Source organism: Chrysemys picta, chromosome 24 (assembly GCF_011386835.1).
Source record: "Chrysemys picta bellii isolate R12L10 chromosome 24, ASM1138683v2, whole genome shotgun sequence".
Lineage (NCBI taxonomy): Eukaryota > Metazoa > Chordata > Testudines > Emydidae > Chrysemys > Chrysemys picta.
The window spans coordinates 5,387,952-5,410,820 of record NC_088814.1 but is presented as its reverse complement, the minus strand read 5'-3'; the positions used below and the strand labels follow the sequence as shown (position 1 = coordinate 5,410,820).

General features: G+C 56.2%; 3 protein-coding genes across 13 annotated transcripts; 2 read left to right on the top strand and 1 right to left on the bottom strand.

Annotated features, from left to right (window-relative positions):
* The first annotated feature begins 387 nt into the window (after positions 1–387).
* SCRN2 (secernin 2) lies at positions 388–12,492 on the top strand. Of its 11 annotated transcripts, none has more exons than XM_065577649.1 (9): positions 388–557; positions 1,894–2,072; positions 2,221–2,402; positions 2,688–2,887; positions 3,482–3,697; positions 4,011–4,176; positions 4,858–5,038; positions 5,386–5,555; positions 12,315–12,492. In XM_065577649.1, the coding sequence occupies exons 2-8, from the start codon at positions 1,899–1,901 to the stop codon at positions 5,542–5,544; spliced, it is 1,278 nt and encodes a 425-aa protein (XP_065433721.1). In that variant the 5' UTR covers positions 388–557; positions 1,894–1,898; the 3' UTR covers positions 5,545–5,555; positions 12,315–12,492. The 11 variants fall into 11 exon arrangements, with proteins under 11 accessions (XP_065433721.1, XP_065433720.1, XP_005301922.2 ...); XM_065577648.1 differs by lacking the exon at positions 12,315–12,492 and adding an exon at positions 6,329–6,983 and having other exon boundaries at positions 439–557; XM_005301865.4 differs by lacking the exon at positions 12,315–12,492 and adding an exon at positions 6,263–6,983 and having other exon boundaries at positions 439–557.
* Positions 6,953–14,277, bottom strand: LRRC46 (leucine rich repeat containing 46). Its single transcript, XM_005301867.4, has 8 exons — positions 13,707–14,277; positions 13,336–13,438; positions 12,739–12,847; positions 11,210–11,256; positions 10,563–10,672; positions 9,015–9,084; positions 7,822–8,003; positions 6,953–7,455 (listed from the first exon to the last, which is right to left on the bottom strand). Exons 1-8 carry the CDS (start codon positions 13,714–13,716, stop codon positions 7,049–7,051), a joined length of 1,038 nt encoding a protein of 345 aa, XP_005301924.2. The 5' UTR covers positions 13,717–14,277; the 3' UTR covers positions 6,953–7,048.
* Positions 14,278–14,835: 558 nt separating this feature from the next.
* On the top strand, positions 14,836–21,477 carry MRPL10 (mitochondrial ribosomal protein L10). The gene is made up of 5 exons (XM_065577652.1): positions 14,836–14,988; positions 15,502–15,668; positions 16,719–16,883; positions 17,949–18,093; positions 19,239–21,477. The coding sequence occupies exons 1-5, from the start codon at positions 14,946–14,948 to the stop codon at positions 19,508–19,510; spliced, it is 792 nt and encodes a 263-aa protein (XP_065433724.1). The 5' UTR covers positions 14,836–14,945; the 3' UTR covers positions 19,511–21,477.
* The last annotated feature ends 1,392 nt before the right edge of the window (positions 21,478–22,869 follow it).

Sequence of the window (22,869 nt, the reverse complement as noted above, 5' to 3'; positions counted from 1 at the left end):
TAAAAGGGGGTATTAGCTAGGGGACCCCCGTTCAGTCCATGGGGGTGTGTTAGCCAGGGTCCCCCCATTCATTCCTAAAAGGGGGAATTAGCTAAGGGAACCCCCGTTCAGTCCATGGGGGGTGTTAGCCAGGGCCCCCCCATTCATTCTTAAAAGGGGGCATTATCTAGGGGAACCCCCGTTCAGTCCATGGGGGGGGGTGTTAGCCAGGGGACCCCATTCATTCCCTAGGGGATGTGTTAGGGGACTCCCAGCCAGTCCATAGCCTGAGTTCCTCCGGAGCCGGGGGTATGGGGCTGACCCGGGCCAGGAGGAGCAGGGCGCAAGGGCACCTCCTAGCGGTGCGGTTTGCTCCAGCTCCGGGCCGGTCCAGCCCGGGGTGACTCCTGGTGTGTCCCTGGTTCAAGTCCCGCTCGGGGAGAGCAGGAAACGGCGCTCCCCCCCCCCCCCCCCCCCCGGCTCCTGCCTTAGCAGCCTCCGGCCACAGGGCGCCGCCGCTGCCTGCTCCGAGCCGCGGAAGGTCCCGGCGGCGGGGGGCGCAGAGCCGGGCTGGACAGGTGGGGACACCCGCCCCCCAGGCCCGTGCAATGCAGGCGGGTGAGGGGGGGGGTGCGGGGAGCCCCCCCCAGGCCCGTGCAATGCAGGCGGGTGAGGGGGGGTGCGGGGAGCCCCCCCCGGCCCGTGCAATGCAGGCGGGTGAGGGGGGGTGCGGGGAGCCCCCCCAGGCCCGTGCAATGCAAGTGTGAGTGTGGGGGGGGGTGCGGGGAGACCCCCCAGGCCCGTGCAATGCAGGCGGGTGTGGGTGGTGGTGCGGGGAGCCCCCCCCGGCCCGTGCAATGCAGGCGGGTGAGGGGGGGGGTGCGGGGAGCCCCCCCCAGGCCCGTGCAGTGCAGGCGGGTGTGGGTGGTGGTGCGGGGAGCCCCCCCCCAGGCCCGTGCAATGCAAGTGTGAGTGTGGGGGGGGTGCGGGGAGACCCCCCCGGCCCGTGCAATGCAGGCGGGTGTGGGTGGTGGTGCGGGGAGCCCCCCCCGGCCCGTGCAATGCAGGTGTGAGTGTGGGGGGGGAGGAGGGCTGCAGAGAGGGAGATAGGGCTGATCCATTGGCATGCTGTGGCCAGTGGGCCCTGCTGTCCCTGGGCTTGGGTCTGTGTCGAGGGGGGTGTCCCCCTAGGGCCTCTCTGCTCTGACAGTTTAATCTGAAATGGCTTTAATCCCAGTCAAAATAGCCTTTGTTTTTCGGTCCCAGCTGGCCTGGATCCAGCCAGTCTGCCTGGCAGCCCCTGTTGGCAAAGGGCGGCCGGGGAGCTGTTCCCAGAAGGGCTGTGACGAGGGTAGGGGAGTCAAATCCCCTTTGGCAGCTGAGCTCCGCCTTCCGCGTGGGACAAGCCTCAGCCACAGGCCTGAACTGCTCGACTGGGCTGAGCTCCTGTGCCCCCGGCCCTTCTAACCCTCCGCCGGGGTTTTCTTTCCAGAGCGGTGGAGGAATAAGCCGCCCTCCTCCTCCTCTGACCACATGATCCCCGGGCCCAAGGGGTTGGCCAGAAGGGGTGACCCAGCTAGCGCTGCAAAATTGGGAGAGGACGTCACCCGTGGCAGGAGAAGTCCCCAGCCGCCCTGAGCGTGGCTGGCCTGTGCCAGGCGCTCACCCGCCCTGTGCCAGGCGCTCACCCGCCCTGTGCCAGCGCATCACGGCGGCATTCCCGGCCTCAGCAGGTGGCCTTGGAATCAGCGCGAGGCAGCTGGGTGGGTGAACTGATTCCGGGAGGACATGGTAGGGGATGCCCTGGGACTCCACTGTGAAGGGTGCCGATGGCTGGCTCGAGCGCTGGGCAGGGAGACCCACTTGAGAAGTGGCTGAGAGTGGGTGACCCTGACTCACCTTGTTTCTTCCTAGCTGGGATGGCCGAGCAGAACCGCCCCGCGCCCTCCTCCTGCGACTGCTTCGTCGCTCTCCCTCCAGCCACCGCCTCCCGGGCCGTGATCTTCGGCAAAAATTCAGACCGGCCTAGAGATGAGGTCCAGGAAGTCGTCTATCTCCCTGCTGCAACCTATGTCAGGGGGGCAAAACTCAAGGTGAGCAGATGATGTGCCGGGGGGGGGGGGGGACCCAGTTCTGGGCGGAGGAGATGGGGATCTGAGCCCCTGTATTAAGGAGAGGGAGCCCCCTTTGTTGAAGGTCCACAACCCAGGCGTGTGTGCTTTCTCTCCCCTGCCCTCCTAGTGCACGTACATAGAGGTTGAGCAGGTAGAGAGGACCCACGCGGTGATCCTGAGCCGCCCGGCCTGGCTGTGGGGCGCCGAGATGGGAGCCAATGAGCATGGCGTCTGCATTGGGAACGAAGGGGTGTGGACCAAGGAGCCTGTTGGGGAGGAGGAGGCCCTGCTGGGCATGGACTTGGTCAGGTGAGAGTTGCCGGGCGTGGGAGACAGGTGCTATGGAGTGTTGCCACCCCCTGATCAGCTGGACGGGTTGAGTCCAACCCCCTCCGTTGGGCGGTGATCTGATATTTTGAACTGCCCGGCTCCGTCCTGTGGCAGCTGCCCGCTGCCCGCACTTGTTTGCCCCCCCCCCGGTAGTTCTCCGGATGTGCTGGGGCGATCCTCTGGGCTTGTGCCTGGAGAGGGGAAGAGCGCAGATCCAGGTCTCCCCCCACCACCCCCTCTCCAAAGCTGCTCTGTTTGCCGCAGGCTGGGTTTGGAGAGAGGCAGGTCGGCTCATGAAGCCCTGCAGGCCATCACGGCTTTGCTGGAGCGCTACGGCCAGGGCGGCAGCTGCAAGGAGGAGCCGACCCCTTTCGTTTATCACAACACCTTCCTGCTGGCGGACCGCACCGAAGCCTGGGTGCTGGAGACAGCCGGCCGGTACTGGGCAGCCCAGAGGATCCGAGGTGAGCAGTGAGAATACCCGGGGAGGCGGAAGTCCTGCATCGTGGGGAGTAAGGGAGCTCGGTTACTGCAGTCCCAGCGGGAGGTGCTGTGTGGGAGCTGCTAGTCCAGTCTCAGCAGGGATGTTGTCTGCACAGGGATGGATGAAAGAAAAGTCCTACTGAGAGCTGATCTGGGACGTAGGGGACTGGACAGCTCAGATAAACGTGGAGCCTTTCACCTCTTGCCGACCAGTTCTAGTCCAGCCGAGGCTGCTGCTTACCGAACTTTGTTCCCATCTGCTGCCTTTGGCGGCCGGTGTGATGAGTTTGGTGGGTCTCAGCACAGTTTGCATCACAGCCATCCCCAGCCTCCTCGTTTGTGATGCCAGCAAACAGGCCAAGGATTGAGCAGGCCACGGCGATTTGACTCTTATGCTCACTCCTAGAGAGGTGTCTCTCTGGGTCAGGCGGTTTCCCGGACCCTTGCCTTGCTCCTGCCTCTGCTGTATTGGTGGATGGAGGTGTCAGGTCTTGGGAAGGACCCAGGCTGGCAGCCTTCATGGCTACATTCCCACTGGTACAATCCCTTTTAATCAAAGCCATGTCTTGTTGCAGAAGGGACCCGGAATATCTCCAACCAGTTGAGCATCGGCACGGAGATCACCGCCGAGCACGCGGGGCTGAGACGCCACGCCCAGAGCCAGGGCTGGTGGAGCGGGGATGGGGAGTTCAACTTCACCAAGGTCTTCTCTCTGACCCACCAGCCCGTGCGGATGGAGGCGGCTAAGGCCCGGTACTGCGCTGGCAAGGAGTTACTGCAGCAGCACGCAGGTGGGTGCAGGGGATGGGGCTGTGCCAATGTGGTGTCTCATCCCGTTACCATCCACGTGAAGGATCAAAGCCAGACTCCTGGCTGCTCAGTGTCTCCCTGGCCAATGGGATGGGAGCAGTTGGTTGATGGGGCAGCACCTAGCAATCAGGAGAGGCGTCTCTCTGGGTCATCCAGCAACCACTTGGTCTCATCTCATTGGCCACAAATATGGTGACCTAAGCTGCTGCTGGTCGATGGGGAGCACGAACTGGTCCCCCTCCCCGTGGTTACGTACCCATTGATCTTCCAGCTCTTTCCCCCTGATGTTGCTAGGCCGCATCACGGCGGAGACCATCATGGCCATCCTGCGGGACAAGGCCAGTGGGATCTGCGTGGACTCGGAGGGCTTCCGCACCACGGGGAGCATGGTGTCCATCCTCCCCCAGGATCCCGCCTTGCCCTGCGTGCATTTCTTCACAGCCACGCCCGACCCTTCCAGGTCAGTACCAGTGCTGCCTAAGGGGCCTGCCGTGCTTGGAAAGCCCCAGGCTCCCGGCTGTCGGAGGCGGCTGAGAGAAGCCAGGGTGGGAAAATTAAACAGGCCTGTCGTGTCTAAGATGCTGAGGGGCCTCAGCCACCAGCAACTTCCCTCAGGACGCTTGGCCTGTGGCAGGATCGGGCCCTTTGTTTGCACATTAACATCACGAGAGCCCTTGCCCAGCAGCAGTAGAACCATCTGCTGAGTGCCCATTGCAGATGTCCAAGGGGGATCCCGGGTGGAGACTGACCTGGGATTGGTTCAGTGAGAATCCAGGGGTCAGCCCACGGGAAGTCCCTGGGAGCTCAGGGATCGAGGCTTCAATGGGGAACCCGACAGCGACCCAGCCGAGTCACCTTCACTGCCCGAATAGCATCCGGCCCCATTGCCCCTCTGCCGGGTCGGTGCCTGGGTCGGTGCCTGGGGCACCCCCGCTCACCTGCAGAGCAGGCGTTTGGTTTGAACCCGGGCAGTGCTAGCGTCCTGCTGTTTGCTTCCCCGGTGGGCAGGAGCTGGGCAGGAGGCAGATTCCCGGCAACCTCTGGCCGAAACCCACTTTGCCGGGGAACGTCTCAGCAAGGATGTTGTGGGGCGGTAGAGACACCCCTAACAGTCTCTGCGCCCCCTCTCCTGCCCGGGCAGGTCCATATTCAAGCCCTTCATCTTCGTCGCCAACGTGACTCCGGTCCTACAGGCGATGTCTCCGAGCTTCGGTGACAAGGACCCCGTCCAGAAGGTCCCTCGATTTCAGAGCAGAGTTGATCGGAGACACCAGCTCTACCGGGCACATCAGGCAGCACTTGATCTCATGGAGACTAACCAGGTAACTGAATGCCCTGGGCTTGTACCCTGGGGTTCTGCTTCCCTCTCAAATGCTGAGCAAGGCTTCTGATGGCCTCGCCTGGCACTAACTCCCTATCACCCCAGCCCTGGGAGCTTTCCCAGGGGCTCTGGGGTTCTCTCTTGGGAGCCAGTTGGGCTGCAGAGTTCCCAGCAGTACAGTGGGAGGATTGGGGTTGGGCTGTCTGAGATCAGTGGGGTGTTTCTGGGAGGTGGAGAGGATGGAACTAGACTCTGGACTCACTCCGGATCTACACCATCCCCATAAGTAGCGGCTTAGGCTGTATGTGTCTCTACATCTCTCTCTTCTCCACTGACCCTGTCCCACAGGAGCAGGGCCAGAAGCTCCAGCAGACCATGCAAGATCTGGAGAGGCAGGGCCTGGAGGCCATGAAGGAAATGCTGGCCAGTGGTATCACCCTGGACCCGGCGGAGCTGGCTGACCTCTTGTTTGACTGTGTGGACACAGAAATCAAGTTCTACAAATAAGCCCGAGGCAGGTGGGTTTCAGGGAGGGGGGGGTAGGGGAAGGAGAAAGATGCTGCAGAGTTCATGGATTGTGGGCTGCACCCCTTTGATCTCTGTGGGGATCCCTTGATTTTGCCTGGTGCCCCCTGACTGCAGGTCCGTTTTGGGGTATTGTCTGCACTGGTTTCCTTGTCTCCATGCAACACTGGCTGCCCCCTTGCCTCTGTGCTCATTAATATCCCCGTCCTAGGCAGAGCCGCTCTGGGCCGCGGCCTGGAATGAAATGGAGCAAAGGCTCCAGTGTGGCATTGTATCCACATGGCCCAGGAGCCACGTGAAGGGCACAACGTTGTGGTCTAATACCTGTCCCTAAGGGGACGGTCTGTGTGCCACTGACTGGGAGAGCGTCAGCCTGGAACAGCCCCATTTATTTATGGGATTGAGGAAGCCCGTCACAGATGGGTTACGCTGATCAGTCACTGGGATGTCGTCGCCCTCTTGGGAACCTGACGCTCCTTCATCCTTAACAGAGATATATGGCCCATAGAAACTACAGGGTCCACTATGCAACATAACTGGGTTGCTCAAAGCAAGGCAGAGCATTGCATTCTGGGGCGTGTGGTCTTCTTGTGCTGCACCCTCAGAAAGAGGAGAATAGGTGTGGCTGAGCCATGGTCCACCTTCTGGCTACCCAAGGCCGCTGGTGAAAGGACACCCCCTCCCACTTGGTTTGTTTCAGAGCCCTGCCTGCCCTACCCTGTCTGGAGGTTGCTCTGTTCGCTTCTCTCCCCTGCTTTCCTTTCAGCGGGGAGCATTTCAAAGGCACAGGAGAACCTTAATTCCCGCTGCTGCTGCCGCCCCGTCTGCTCCGCTCCTGATTCCTAACCTCACATCCGATCGCTGCCGTTCTCTCCGGCTGCGTGAACTGGACTGGAAGTGGCTTTGCGCCACCGGGATTATTGCTCTGGCATGGTGCCCTCTCTGGACCCTCCGCCTGGCATTGCCCAGCCTGTAGCTGTGGACAGCCCTCCTCGGGAACGGGCGGGCGCCTGCCACTCCTTTCCTAGCACGAGTTGTCACTCCCATGAAGAGTCCAGAGCTCCAGTGGAGGCTTCAGCAGCTTGAACAGGCCTGAGCTCCGTGGGACCGGGAAGGGGAGAGCCTCAGCTAGTTAGATGGAGCTGAATTTGGTGGCTGGGTTACCAGGGGGCCCACCTTGCTTCTTCCTAAAAGGAAACACGGCCTAATGGTTAGAGCACAGGACAGCTGGGCTCGCTGACTCACCTAGGGACCTCGTTCGAGTCACTTTCCCCTTCCGTAGCAGGGGGATGATCCCCACCTATGTGTCCTGTACAGAGCTGGGATGCTGTGCAGGGCTAGCCCCACCCCCGCCAGGGAGCACAGGACAGAAGCCCACAGGCAGACAGACTGAGGTGGAATAAAGAGGTTTTATGTTTCAATCACTAGCGCCACTGTGCTGTTTTGTCCGGGCCGGCGCGGTCAGCGGGGGCTGGCTGGGCATCAGTCACTTCTTTGCTGCTCTGGCTGCAGTTTTAACTGTGGTGGAAGCCTCCCCTTTCGGGGGCTTGAGGCGGGCCCCGCTCCCGCGCTTGCTCTGCCCGCCAGTGCGTGGGGTGCCAGACCTCGCAGAGCCTCCTGCCTTCGGTAGAGAAAGCAGCCGAGATCCCGACTTGGGGTTGGGGTGCGGCTCAAGCAGCCTAGGGGCTGGTGATCTCCCTCCTGCAGCTCCCTCCTCCGCTGGGCTAGGTGCCAGGCGGCCCTCCCGGCTTCCTGGGCACAGATCTCCTGGCGGCTGCATCAGTCTCTGTCGCTCTGTGAGCTCCTCCAGCCGGGCCTGGTGTTCGCTCAGCGCCTCCTGCCTCCTCCTCTGTGAGCGGCCAGCCAGCTCCTGGCGGAGACCCGCAAAGAACTCTGCGGGGGGGAGAGTGGGAAAAGTTAGAGCGGTCCCCCTCTGCAGCCAGCAGACCAGTGGGGCAGGCTCATTAAACTGGCTCCTGTGTGTTACGGCACAGGGTCCCCCTGGTGGTGATATGGGAACATGGTGTGTGTAGCCCTCAGCTAGGATCCCAAGGAGTGCTGCAGAGCAGAGGGTTTTCCCCCATCTTTGGAAGGGGAGGACTGTCAGATCGGCCCCTTTCACCAGCACTGGTATTCACGCACACAGCCCAACCCTGTTGTCAGGCCTGTGCAAATCCAGGTGCAGGGGACTTCATCTGAATTTACTCGTGTACCAAGAACAGAATCTGGTCATATAGCTGATAGCAGCAGCTTGATCACCTTTGTCTGCACAGAAAGGACCAGTCAGCTCAGGGACATCATCATCATCTTCCTCAGAGTCACTGTCATCAGAAGCTCCCTCCTCTTCCTCCTCCTCCTCCGCTGGGTCAGGGTCCCTCCAGCTGGGGATAAGCTGGGTGTCCAACTTCTTGAGATGGGGCAAGGCCCCGAGCACCAACTCTCTGGAAGGACCAAAAAGATATTGTGCCTTCCAACGCCGAGGATCCTAAAGTGCTTTGACCACACAAACACACGCTGGCTCATGCTAAGTGTTGCTGCAATGCAGCTACCTCTGGGGTGGAACACAGCAGTGAACAGGGATAACTCGATATAACAGCTTTGGGCAGAAAGTGCCAATTCTGCTATCCAGTTGAAATTGCAGATGGGGAAGAATTTAGGGAGGCCGAAGGGAATTACCCAAGTTGGCGTTTAGGGAGGACACCCATTTAATATCCTGGGCTCCTGCAAAATACGCCATGGGGTCTTTAGTGACCTGGAGAGGGTAAGATGGAGATATAGCCCCTCCTAGCACCACCATGAGGCACGGGGTCAGAACTGACATGGGAAATAATGTGCCACCACCTCCCCCAGCTCTGACGTGGGAGCTGCTATAGGGGGCAGCCTTCAACAGCTGGCCACCGCTGGGGGAAGCCTTTTAAAGATCTCACCTTGCTGGAAGGCAGAGCAGCAGACGGCGCAAACACAAAAATGACACAACGATAAGCCAACAAAAAACAACTCACGGAAGGAAGGAGCCGCTCACCAGTTGTCGCCACTCAATCCTGGGCTTGTTCATTACCTCCCTTGCCCCTGCATCTTGGTATGGGGGAACCCTTTGGGGGCACAGTCTTGCCCGCCACTCTGGCCCACATGCTCCGAGGCATTTAGGCTCCAGATTTCCATTGATTTCAGTGGCAGTTTGGAGCCTATCTAAATAACCCCACTCCTTGTGATGCTTAAGTGTATCCTTAGAGGGTCTCCCATTGAAGGTACAGAGCTAGCCTGAGCCAGTTTAGCAACACCCAGCCTGCACTGGAGATACTTGTGTAAGAGAAGCAGGATTAGGTGCTTGGGTCCAGGTCCTCCGAGGTAATTAGGTGCTTAACACCCACTGGAGTGATCTTTGAGGAGCTGGGCTTTAGTTCTCGCCCGTGAGACTCAGAGGAGGGGAGATTGCGCGTACTCTCTCTCACCTGTAGCCATTTTGGTGGGTGCACCTGTTTCCCGATAAGTTCAGGATGCGGAGGGTCCGGGGCAGCTCATCTGCACAGACCAAAGGGAAGAAAGAAGGTGAGGGAGCAAATCTGAGCTCTGACTGCTAAGTAAGTGGATGAGTGGATAGGCTGCAGGTCCACTGAAACCCCTCCACCCCTCTCTGCTCTGAGTACTTTACAAGCACTAATGAAGCCTCACAATACCTCTTGGAGGTAGGGGAGTATCAATTCCCTTTCACAGCGGGGAAAACTGAGGCACGGGGGTGACTTTCTCAAAATCACACCGCGATTGTGTGATAGAACCCAGGAGTCCTGATTCCCAGTATCCTGCAACTACATCGTTAAGCTTTAAAAACCCACGTTCCTTTGCTCATTTCTCCCTGCCACAAACTAGAGGCCGATCTGCACGTGATTTTCCCACATCGGTGCATATTACTAGAGGCCTGCTCTGGACGGAAGAGACAAACTGTAGAATAGCTTTCTGCCCGGAGAGTGTTTCATTCCGCACTTCGCCCTGGGAACACCCAGATGGATTTGTCATTAATCTGCGTGTAGCTTTATTTTTGAAAAGCAGAGTGCATGGGAAGTGGCTACCGTGCCTAAGAGTTAGAAGGCCACATGATTGGCCATGGCCGTCCCTTATCTGCTTCCTGCCCAAATGAAACTGAAAAGAAACTTTTAAGCTCTGATTCAGCAAAGTATGTGTTCAGGGTCATTGAAGTCCATGGGACTTAAAACACATGCTTTGGTGCTCTGCTGAATCAGAGCTTTAACGAGGACACTGTAGTTTCATGGAAAAACGTGACGGCCTATTGGGCTGTAGCTTAGAAACCCGGCCAAGGACAGACTACGTCGTAGGACTGTTGGAATGTGATGTCGCATGTTAGCTGGATTCACAACAGCATAAAGAATTCCTTCACTCGAACACACAGTTCTTGCTTTTTAAAGAAACTGCTCTTTTGGCAGGAGACACACGCGCGAGCTCCCTGGCCAATCGGCATGTGTTTTTCCCACATCGGTGCGTATCCCTGCTCGTGTTGTTGGTGCACAAAAGAGGGAGTTAACCGAAGGCAAGACAAGAATGGTTGCTGCTCTCGCAGAGGAGGAAAATATTTGTCAAATGGAAAAGAGACTCGTTAGGGAAAGAAATGGGAGTGTGGTCTAGTGATTAAAGTAGGGCACTTGAGATCAGAACTCCTGGGTCCTATTCTCAAGTCAGGGAAGGACGGTAGTCTAGTGGTTAGCGCAGGGCACTGGTTAGCAGAGCTCAATCCTATGCCCAAGTCTGGGAGGGGGGGTGCATTAGTGGTTAGAACAGGGTAGCGGTAATCAGGGTGGGAGTCTTGGTTTATTCCTGCTTTGGCACCTTGGCTGGACAAGGCTAGGGATGTGCCCAGTGATTGAGATGGGGCCGCCCTCAAAGCATGTTAAGAGCAATGAGGAATAGGCAGGAGAAGGCACAGAAGAGCAGCCAACTGCGTGTGTCTGAGCCTGTCCAGCAGAGACTGCTGCATGTACCGCTCCTACCATGGTCCAGTGTCTCGATCCGGTTCTGCGACAGGTCCAGGAACTGCAGTTGTTGCAGGTCCCGGAGGTTCTCCACTACCCGGACGCGGTTCCCAGCCAGTGAGAGAAACCTGCAGGGCAGGAGGGGTGGGGTGGGGTGGAAGCTGTGTCAGTGAATGCAAAGGGGAACCACAGAGGCTGGGGACTTCCGCAGCGGGGACTATATCTGATCAAACCTGTATTGTGCTCTTGTGCGAGGTGAGACAGAGCTTGTGCTGATCTCAAAGGACCTGCTCCAATTCGTGCTGAAGTCAATGGCAAAACTGCCGTTGCCTTCAGTGGGAATGAAAGGGGGCCAAAAGACAGGGACAGCCGTGTCACTAAAGCAGAAGCATTTACTTTGGATTTGTGCCCGAAAACTTAAAACCGGAGGGCAAAGTCCTGTGTGCCAGAGAACCGGGGCCAAGTTCTTAGGGTTAAACTGTCATGAGGCTGCTGATGTCACTAACTACACCCAATCCTCACTCTTCCCTGAGGAAAAGCCGGTGTTCTCTTCTGATTGCCACCTGCGTTTGGAAAATTCATCCCCCACTACAGCTGCAGTGCAACGGCTGCTGTTAATGACACGATTCACTGTACAGAGAGCGTGTGTAAAGAACCCTACTTACCGGAGGTTGGGAAGGCAGCTGAGATTCTCAATGGTCTCAATTTGGTTCTGAAAAATGAAATGATTTCTTGACTACATGAAAACGAACAATGGCACGTCACGTGTTCGCAGCACTGAACAAATATTAACTAGACCTGGGAGTTCCCCCGACAGCTGGGCAAGTATTATTTTACAGATGAGGGAAACTGAGGTAGTGAAAGACTTGTTCAAGGTCACAAAGCAAATAAGGGGCAAGGCTGAGATTATAACGCAGAACTCCCCGAGTCGTAGTCCTGTGTTGGCTCTTCCACAGCATGCTTCCTTCTGGGAAACAGTTCTCAGATTTATAAGGAGCAGGGGTGGGGGGAAATACAAAGGAAAGAATAACTTGCCAAAAATCAGACTATGGGAGCAGACTCTCCAGTCAGGACGATAAGGCCTGAAACACACACGTGAGGTGGCCGAGTGTTAATCAGGTTAGATTTGCCCAGCTTCCCGAACAAGGAACCTTTCCATAGGAATCACTCAGCCCCTGCAAGCTTTTACGCACATGTGCAGCTTTCCTCAGAAGAATTCTTCCGTTGGCCCAGCACTGTCTACACCAGGGATTAGGTCGGCATAGCTACATCTCCTATGGGGTGGATTTTTCACACCTCAGAGAGACGAAGCTAAGCCGATGTAAGATCCCAGTGCAGACCAGCCCCAAGACCCCAATCCTGCAATCAGAGCTGCACAAATGGATCCCCAAATCAATGGGATCTGCAGGGGGCTGCATGCAGGGATCCCATTGCAGGCGTGGGGCCTGTACATGTACATGATCTTAGCTCGACTTGCCAGATGGCTGAAGCCAGAGCACCAGTCCGTTCTTTATTAATCCAAAGGGAGCTCTTTTAAAGGTCAATTTAAAAGGCAGATTTTTAAAACCTGAAATGTTCTTTTTATCGGTGTAACTTAGATGGTTAAATTCCTGATTCTTCTTCCATAGCTTAAATAATCGAAAGCAAAAGAATTAAAGATCAGATTTGCTTTTCCTTGGTTTTAGGTCATTTGTTTATTTTTTGTGGCCACTTGTCTCTCAGAGTGGAAGGCCCCTAGTCATTGTGACTTTTGTTAATTGTGTCTTTCAGGATATATTCACTTTCTGGCTCTCAACGCCTGGCACAAGGCTGTGATGGTTAGGTGGCCGTTGCTGTAGGGAATTGTTTAAATCAAAACACAAAACCGTGTTCAGAGATTTTTTTTTTATATATCTCAAACTTTTCTATTAATAGTATATACTTAAAAAAATAAAATCTGGGCCCAACACACCTGCCATTGTCTCTGTTTCTCACCCTCGGGGTGTCCCTCCCCAACACAAAGCATTCTCAAGAAACTGCTTGCAGAGGAAAGAGTCTGATCTTATTTCAAAGCCAAAGTATGTTCTTGCTTATAGTGGAATTTACTGTGGTGGGCGAAGTTTGGCTGCTGTGAAAAACCAGAGCTCATCTCCAGGGGGTGCTATCTCCCAGCCTGAGAGACAGATCATGTTAAAGAGCATGCTAAGCGCTTTACCTCTTGCAGGTAGAGACTGCGGACCTCTCTCAGACCCTGCAGGTTGCTGATAGCGCAAATGTTCTCCCTGTCCAAGCGGATGGTGAGCAGCGACGCTAAGGCCTTGGATCTACGGAGAAAGGCGTTCAGAACAATTTTGTGTAGCCATATTGTGGGTGTTGCTGGAATTCAAGAGCAAAGGAGATCCTTCCGAGAGCCCCTCCACAATGAAGGATCGCAGACTGCTGGGAGAGCAATCTTCAGTTCCCTTTAATAAAGCTACAACTTTATTTTCAATCACAGACCTGCTGGGTCGTGGCAGGAGCAAAGCAACCAGATGCACTTAGTAATTAGGGTGATCTCCCATTACCGTGTGTGTCTCAAGTCACTACCTCTGTGCCTCGGTTTCCCCATCTGTAAAATGAGGATAATAATACTGACATCCTTTGAAAAATCCTATGCGATCTACTGCCGAAAAGTGCTATGTAAGAGCTAGGGAGTATCATTACATCTCCCTTCCCATCTGCTAGGTTCTAGGGTGCCCGCCCATCCCTCATTTCAAGGGACTTCCCTTCTTTGATCCTGGACATCCCATTTCAGCAGCGATCAGACACTCACATGCTCTCTGGGGTCTCTTTTTCTGCAGGGCAGGACAGGTTTCTCTGGGCGATGAGAGAGTCAGTGATGCTCCTCCCTTCCTCTGCGGGGCTCTGCTGAAGGTCTGGAAGCAAACACAGGGATCCACATTCACTCAGGGCCCCTGATCCTGCTCTCAGCAATGTCAATGGGAGTTTGGCCTTGGACTGCATTGGGAGCAGGCCTTGGTTAATCACAGTGAAAAACTCCTGACAGTGCTATATATGGGGGGGGGGTTCCACCCTGACCCCCCCATCTTCATCTCTGCATGCAACCTCCTCTCACCCGCAGCCCCACCTCGAGGGCAACGGTGCTCTGCTGCAGTGGGAGATCCCATTGCACGGATCACTCACCCCTGGGCATGGCCTCTGGCAGGTTCGCCAGCCTGGAGAGGGAAGGGACACGTGGCCCCTGTACCCCAGTCCCCAACTCAACTGGCCACAGTCATAGGAATGGGGATGTGAGGATGGGGAGGATGAGGGGGGAGAGCTGCTCAGGGTAACTCTGCCACTCTGTGTGAAGGCAGGGCTGAGGGGACAGGGACCCGAGATAGGAGCCTCCAGGAAGGGGTTGGGGGGCAGAGCCTGGGATTGGGGGATCCTCAGGGACTGGGGGGGCAGAGGGGGAGAGCAGCACCTGGGTTGGGGGGGGATCCCCAGGAAGGGACTGGTGGGGGCAGAGCGGGGGGGCAACGCCTGGGTTAGGGGGGATCTCCGGGCAGGAGCAGGGGGGCAGAGCCTGGGATTGGGGGATCCCCAGGGACTGGGGGGGCAGAGGGGGAGAGCAGCGTCTGGGTTAGGGGGGATCCCCGGGAAGGAGCAGGGGGCAGAGCCTGGGATTGGGGAGATCCCCGGGAAGGGGTGGGGGCGGCAGCGCCTGTGCGGGGGGGAACCCTGAGAAGGGGTGGGGGGGTGGAGCCTGGGCTGGGGGATCCCCAGGAAAGGATTGGGGGGGGCAAAGCCGGGGGGCAGCGCCTGTGCCGGGGGGGTTCCCCAGGAAGGAGCGGGGGGGCAGAGCCTGGCCTGGGGGGGACTCTGGGGGAAGAGCAGGGGGGGCAGCGCCTGGGTTGGGGGGATCCCCGGGAAGGGATTGGGGGGGCAGCGCCTGGGTTGGGGGGATCCCCGGGAAGGGGTGGGGGCGGCAGCGCCTGTGCGGGGGGGAACCCTGAGAAGGGGTGGGGGGGGTGGAGCCTGGGCTGGGGGGTCCCCAGGAAAGGATTGGGGGGGCAAAGCCGGGGGGCAGCGCCTGTGCCGGGGGGGCTCCCTAGGAAGGAGCGGGGGGGCAGAGCCTGGCCTGGGGGGGACTCTGGGGGAAGAGCAGGGGGGGCAGCGCCTGGGTTGGGGGGATCCCCGGGAAGGGATTGGGGGGGCAGCGCCTGGGTTGGAGGGGGGGGCTCCCCGGGAAGGGCCGGGCAGGTGGCGGGCGCTACGCCCAGCGCGTGCCCGTTGCTAGGAGACAGGCACTTCCGGGGGTTCCCAGGGGCGGGCTCCCCCTGCCGGCCCGGAGGGCGCTGGCAGCGTCCGGCCCCTTTAACTCCCCCCGCCCCGCGCGGGGAGCGGTCCTCCAGCTTCCCACAACCCCCCTCGGCTAGGATGGCGGCCGTGGCTTTGTGCTGCCGGGGGCCCCGCAGGACGGGTAACTAAGGACCCTCCCCCCGGGCTCGGGCTCCCAGCAACTCCCCCCCTCCTCTCACAGCCCCCCCCCATGGGGGGCCCTATCCCAGGAGCCCCCGTGTGGGTTTGGGGGGAGCCCGCACCCAATGGGCGGCTGGGTCTGGGCTGGAGATGAGTCTGGGCTGATCCCCCCCGCCCCCCCCGCTCCTCCTTCCTTTCCCCTCCCCCCGTCAATCCAAACCCACCGAACTTGGCATGTCACAGGTATTGCTGCAGTGGGTCCTGAGCTTCAGACCCACACGTGGCCCCTGCGCTCTCCCCTGCCCCCCCATTTCACATCCGGGTCAGATCTTTGCATCTTGGGCTGGTCAGTTACTGAAATGTCTCTGCAGCCTATAGTGGCAGGGCCAGGCTGACCTTCTCCCTCATGGGGGGGTTCTGTGAAACAGCCCAGGTCACGGTCCAACGTGGGATCAAAGGCCCCCGGGGCTCAGATGCGCTTAACTACATCGTTCTTTTTTCTTTCCTGCACCAGGCTGGCTGCCCACCCTGCAGATCGTCCGCCATGCCAAGGCAGTCACTCGGCACTGGAAGGCGATGCACTTTGAGCGGCAGAAACTGATGGCGGTGACGGAGTACATCGCTCCCAAACCGGCCGTCCCAGAGAAGTGCATCACTCCCTACATCAAAGCAGTCAAGGAGGTAAGGCTCCCAGCCCAGGTTGAGACGCTTGTTAGTTGGGCTCACCCTCGCGTGCTAAGAATAGCTGCGTTGATGATGCTTTGATATTGCGTTTCGAGCCCGCAGTGCCCCCAGGCTTGAGACCCCAAACTCCAGCCTACATAGCTATTGTTAGCGTCCTAGCTTGAGCCCTGCTAACCCAAGTCTCTGTACCTGGGCTGGGAGGCTTGTTCCCAGATGCGGGGTAGATACGCCCTTACGGGCTCTGATTATTCGCTGGGGATTCGTGGCTCTAGGAAACCTTCTTGGGTTATAGTTGGTATTCCCTTTCTTATCCTTGCTGCTGTTGGGTCTGGACTTCCCTTTTGTTGCTTTGTTGTTTTTTTTCCTATCAGCCTCTTGAGTAATAGAGGCTTTGAGTGAGCTCTGTCTCCTGTATTTCTCAGCATTTCTACGTCCCTTCGGCTTTAAGGTCTGATCAGCCCTTCTGTTCACTGCGTGCCTGATTCATCAGTGATGCTGGGCATCCCAATCACGCCTGCTGAAGCATGTATGAGCTGGAGATATTTGGCATCTCTCAGATGAGGCGTTATGCCCATGCCGTCTCTCCGGAGCTGGCCTCTTCAACCTTCGTATTCTGCTCTTTCCCGTCTTGGCTCTTCGTTTGTGAAGGACCCAATCCAGCTCTTCGCTAAGTCAACGGCCTGTTGATGTCAGTGGGTGCGGGATCGGACCCCTAGTTCAGATGGTACTCTGGGCTAGTAGCTAAAATGGGGAACAGGGAGTCAGGATTCCTTGGTTCTATTCCTGGCCCTGCCACTCACCCTGTGTGTGATCATGGGCCAGTCACTGAATCTCTGTCTCTCAGTTCTCCCATCTGTAAACTGGGGATGGAGCCCACCTCTGTGAAGCCCTTTGAGGTTCTTGGGTGACTGGATCTCTATAAAGGCAGAGTTCTGCTTAACTGCTCTCTGCGCAGGCTTCAGGGTGGCACCCAGGTTCCCCCCCAGATCTAGGCTTTGACAGTTGTGTGTTTAAAAAAACAAACAAACATGGCTCTACCTCTCCCAGGAGAATGGCTATGCAAAGCTGTTACACTGGCAAGTGGTGGAGACATTCCGGGACAGTAGAATGATCGCCGTGTGTCAGCACAACTTTACGCCCAGCGAGGAAATGCTGCTCATGAAACACCGCCTCAGGAAGCACAACATCCATGTCAAGTTCTTCCCTAATGAGGTACAGTCGGAGCTGCCTGGCAGCTAAATCCAACGTGGCAGGCCGCTCCTATTGGAGCGAGGTTTAGTTCTTAAGGGGGTGTAGCACAGCCAGTGCGTGATGGTGCCCAGGACTGCCAAAAAAAAAAAAGGGGGGGGGGGGGTGAAGGTTATTGTGCGCCCTTTGTTGTGGTATCTGGGTTTGTTACATATATTAAAAAAAAGAGCCTCATCTGGAGTTAAGTGCCATCTACACAAAGCACCAGATGGGCTAAGATTGTGGAGGTTGGCTTCTAGGGCAAACGAATGGTTGGCCAAAAAAGATGACCCTTGCATTGTCCTGAAGATCGGTGTGCTCTGGCGCACCACTAGAGGGAGCATGTTCCACAGCCAGGGACCTTGCACCAGAATGCCTTGCCCACAGCTCAACATCTACCTTGGCTCTCTTGATGTTTCATCGGGAGTGAGATCTGGGGCAGCTGGGTCCCAAACCATGAGATCTGGGGCAGCTGGGTCCCAAACCATGGAGGGCTTCAGAATGCAGTTGTTTTCAAGTGAAGTGCACTGCACACAAGTATAATATGTTCATTCTGGCCTTCCCCACTAAACGGACTTCTGCATTTCAGCGCTAGGTGAGGCTTCTAAGCAGCCGTCAGCACACGATCTCCTCATTCACTTACTGGAGGACGTAAGCTTTCCCTCCTCTGCCTCTTTCTGGAGTACCGGGCGTTTTAAACACACTGCCATGTAAGGGCCTGCGAGCACTGCAGAGGGAATGTCAGAAAAACATCTGGCTACGGGGGAACTGCTGATGCTGGCCACTTGGGCTAAATGAATCCAATTTCAAGGTGGTTTTGTGCTGAAAATTCTGGTTAGAGGGTGTCTGGAATCTGCTGGTCTCAGATCTCGGGAAGGGCCCAGGTCTGTTCTCATCTGGGCAGATAAAGGGCTTAATTTGAATATGGGGCTCCTGAAATGGCTGTCCCTGTGGTACCTTGAAGACAACTTCAGCCTTTTTGTGATAAATTAAGTGTGATCTCTCTCTCTCTCTCCCTTACCTCACTTACTGTTTGCCTCCCTCTTTCAGATTGTGAGACCGTACCTGTCAGTATCCAAATACAAGAACCTCCTTCCTCTCTTTGTGGGCTTCAATCTCATGTTAGTGAGCCCAGAAATCAAGGTGAAGGAAATGTTGCGAATACTGAAGAACGTGCCACAGATAACCCTCCTAGGTAAGGATTCTCCCTCAATCAGGCTAATCTGTTGGATCAACCTGCTTGGAGAGCATCAGATCTTGTTACTTATATTACACGGGCGTCTAAAGGCGCTAACTGATGTCGGGGCCCTTTCGCGCTAGGTGCTGTACATACACGTAGTGAGAGGCAGCCCCTGCCTCAAAGAGTTTATGATCAAAAGAGAAAGGGTGGGTGGAGTAAACAGACCGAGGGAAAACAGTTTACTCAGAGTGATGCCATACTACTGCCAGGGCTGGTAATAGAACCTGTGTCCCGCCTGGTAGTTCGGTGCCCTGTGGCCCACACTACCTCTGGATGCATCTGCGAGGGGAACGTTTCTGTCTCTAGGTAGTTGGCCCAGGCATCTTTGCCCTCAGTCCCCAGCATGTGCAAGAGGGATTTGTGTTCACTCAGTCCAGTGGCAGCCCAGCTGGTGCAACTCCCTGGTGGCAGAAGGCTGGAGGAATTGCTCCTTGGGTCTCATGGACCAGTGACTGTACAAAGAGGTCTCTGGAGAAGAGAACAACTTTGAACCAGGATCACAAACAGCGACACTTAGCTGGGTCTGTGGAGCTGTTTACTGGACGGCTGAAGAGGCTGGAGCTCTTCAGATCACTGATGGAAATTCAGTCCAGGATGGAAGCCATCCAAAGCCCTGACCACCTCATGACTGCTAGGGGGATGAATTGGTCTGAGTGCAGGTGCTCACCTCACATTAGCCAGCCCCTTCTCCCCCACCTTGTTGGCAGAGTTAGAGACCAGGATCACGCTCCCCTTGAAGTGGCCCCTTCAAGTCAGGTCTGAGTCCCTTTGACAGGGACGCTCACGCTGCTGCTACCTGTTCCTTTCTAGGTCCTGTCTACTGAACTGAGTGCAGGGCTAGGAGCCAGGAACTCCTGGGTTCTTTTCCTGACTATGCCACTGATTTGTTGCCTGATCTCAAGCAAAGCATATAACCTCTTTCCTTCCCCCTCTGCAAAGAAGGCAACATGGTCTCCAGGGCTGTAAATCCAGCAGCATTAAACTCCCATAACCAAGCACCTCCCTCACACACCTATTGAAAATAAAAGATCCCTGGCTCTCTTTTCCTGCATAACCAGTATCTTGCACTCAGCCTTGTCTGCTCCTTTCCTGTCTTTCAGGTGCCTGCATTGACGACACCATCCTAAGCAAGCAGGGGGTCATAAACTACTCCAAGCTGCCCTCTATGGAAATCACCCAGGGGCAAGTGGTGGGCACTCTTTCTCTCCTGGCGTCCCAGACGTGTGCTCTCGTGCAGCACAGCTCTGTGCACCTCACGGGTTTGCTGGATCAGTACATCAAACAGCAAAGTGGCGGAGCTGGGGAGACTGATGGGAAGGCCGGGGAAGCCCAGGCTGAGTTGGGGCCTGCCAAGAGCTCTGCGGGCCTTTGATGCCAGTTCCCTGGCACACTGTTTATTAACCACATCCTGTACATAGAGGCTTGTAGCAGGGAGCCTGCCAGGATTCATCTCAGGTGGGTGTGGATTCGTGGGAGAGGCCAATCGCCTGTCTAAGCAAACAACAGAATTAGCAGGAAAAAGATCCTAGGGGACTAACCTGTCAGACTGGTGCTAATGGAATGTGCTACTGTTTGGGGGTGGAGTCTGCCAGGTGGGTCCAGTCCCCCTTTCTCAGCCTGGATATGCGAAGCTGTTCCTCCCTCCACTTTCTGAAACGCCCCCTCTGGTCAGTTGGAATGCCGCTGATGGATCATCCCGAGTCTTCGTCAGTGGGAAGGATTGTTCAGTCATGTGGGGAGCGGAGCAGATGGTGGCTGTAGTGCTTTCCAACCACCACCAATCCAGCAGTGAGAATCACTGGGCTCTGGGGTTGGGAGGGGGCAGAAAGCACATGGGGAAATTCAGAGCCCCTCTCTCAGTTAGGGGAACTGAAAGGCAGCCACCTCTGGGGTGGAAGGCACCAATTGTTTAGCAACACACAGTAACGCTCCTCTACAGTTTAAGACAGGAAGTGAAGAAGACACTGAAACAGCAGGCTATGCTAGGGACATAGAACGGAGATATATGCCTTCACAGCAGCTGGAAAGTGTAATTCCCAGTGCGGGCAGATGTACACACGTTAGCTTTGCGTAAGCTCCCCCCTAAATATAGCACTGTGTCCACCGTGGCTCGAGGTAGCCGCCTGTGTCTAGTCTCACCCAACCCCCTGTGGGGCTAGTCTGTGCGCCTGTGGCTAACCCTGCTATTTTTAGGTGTGGCTTGAGTAGAGCTAATGCACGTACGTCTGTCCCAGCCGGGTGTTCGATCTCCCAGCTGCTGTGTCGACGTCCCCTTCGTGGCTTGAGTGCGCGGTTAACCCTAGAGCAGGATGGGCGTTTTCTATGGAGACATTTTTGCTGATGGAAAATGGCTTTTTTTTTTTTTTTTTTTTTTTTTTTTTTTTTTTTTTTTTTTTTTTGCAAAACAGAAAATTTCTTGGGGGAGGAAGGGGGCATCTGTTCTTGTTAAACTGTGAAAGATTCTGGAGTCTTCAATTAACTCCTGAAAATATTTGAAGACGAATCTTGTTTTTGTTGGAAACATTTTACAGAGGAGGGGGGAAAAGAAAACGAGCTTGGCTTTAGCTAACAGCTCTGTTCTTTCAGATGGGGCCCAACCGTACAGAGCTTGACTAACATGGTTATTTTTCTCAGATGGGCAGCCCCTGCCTGTCCTCCCCAGGGGAGAACCTCCTGCTTCTCTCTCATCTATGCTTCAATCCGGCACAGAACTACAGCCCAATGCCTTCCTAAGAGCAATGGCAGGCACCCTGCCCCACCCAAGAGCTGAGTTCCCTGCCTCCGAGTGCCACTGATTTTCCACTGAGTCTGAAACCAAACCCAGCCCTGCGTTAGCACGAAGGGATGTTAGCAAAATAGCCTTCACAGTGTAGTCAAGTGGCAGCCAATCTCTCCTCTTCGCTGCTGTTTGCAGGGGCTGGGTAGCGATGGGGAATTGAAGATGTGGAGGTAGATTTTAACCCTGCTGTATATTGGCCTAATACCACTGATGTGAGTGGACTTGTGCCTAGCTGAATCAGGGCTGTGGATGGCATAAATCTACAGGCCTGCTGTATGAAATGCTTTGTCCTAGCATTGTCAACACGGCCATTTAAATTGTTATTGGACCAGGGCCCCTATTTTTTTTTTTTCTGATCGCTTTGGCCTCAGAGTTGTGTGGACTGGGGCCGTGCAGTAGCAGTGACAATACTGCCTATGGCGTGGGTGTTAACGGCTGCCTGTGGACAGCTCCTTCGTCTGTGCTATTGAACTGAACTTTGCAAAGCATCCAAGCCCGGCCCCCAGCCTGGCTGTGGGAGCGAAATGGGAGGACTCGTTAATAAACATTGTTTTCTAGAATGTCTGGGCTGCGGGAGTCTTTGTCTGAGGGTTTGCTCTTAGGATTCTTACAAAGCTGGTCCCTCTCTTCCCCCTCCCCCATGTGACTCCTTGGGTGGCTTCCCTTCCAGCTGCAATATGACCAACGTAGTGTTGGTGCCGCGGGATGCTGGCCTGAAGCCGCCTTTAGGCAGAGTACAGACCTCCCTGGTCCTCAGCCCAGCCCAGTGCAGGCAGGGAGAAGGAGGTCCAGTCCCTTTGCCAACTCAGTCCGTGGGCTCTGCTGAGACTCCAGGCACAGGGAACCCTTCTCCCAGTAAATGAACCTGGGTGGTAGAGCATCTCACAGGTCTCCTGGGAAACTAAAGAAGAAGTCTGGTGTTAATCTGAGCTGCTCCTGCTTCTTCCGAGATGCACCAAACTCTCTGGATGGCAGGTGGTGATCTCCGTGATTACACGCACGAATGCCTCTTCCAATCTGTCCAGTCAATGGGTTCAGTCTTCGCTTTAGTGAGCTAAGGAGGGTAATAGTCTTTGGACTTCTCCAGCACCTTCCATCCAAGGATCTCAAGCCCCTTTACCAATATTAAAGATGGCAGGGGATTGTGGTCTGCTGGGGAAACAGAGGCACAGCTGGGACGTGACCTGCTCCCAGACACGGGGGATTTCTACCCACCAGTGGCCTGGGTGTGTAGTGTCGTGTCTTTCCGCTTCCCACCAACACTGATGTCAGAGTTATATTTAGCTCCGAGTAACAGGATGTGGCAGAGTCTGGAACAGACCCCAGCTCTCTGCCTCAATTTCCTGCCTGAGAACTGCCCGGCCATCCCTTTGCCTGTGAGGGAGCTGCTGCGTCTTCTCACAGGGGTACCTGCATCTTCTCCCTGGGGCCTGTAGACCTGTGCGTTTCCCAGGCTGCTTCGGGCTCACTCCCTTTATCGCTCGTAGCATAAATCACTTGATATCCCTGAACCTGGGCATTGCTATAGGCGTCTGGGAGGGCCGATCCCTTCGCTACTCACGGCTCTTGTTCCCTGATCTGTGACCCAAGTCCAAGCAAGTGCGGTGCTCTCCTGATTAGAAATAGGAAGGCTGATTTCCCCTGGTGACCTTGGCAGGGTGGGGAAATGCTGCTGTTAGGGCCAGGAGATCAAAGGGGGCTAGCAGTGACACCTCTGTCCCAAGCACAGGTAACTCACAAGGGCAGCCCGGTCCCCTTCTCAAGGGGGGAGAATGTCTGCTTCATGCCTTTGCTCTCTGCATGGCAGCCAGGAAAGAAGAGTGTGATTGTAGAACACGGACATGCCTCCAGCGGTGCGGTGTAGACCATGTCCCACCCGCTCTCTCACTGATCTGATATGGCCAGGAAAGACCCTACTGGCTGGCACATGATCTGGAAACCTCAACAGTGGC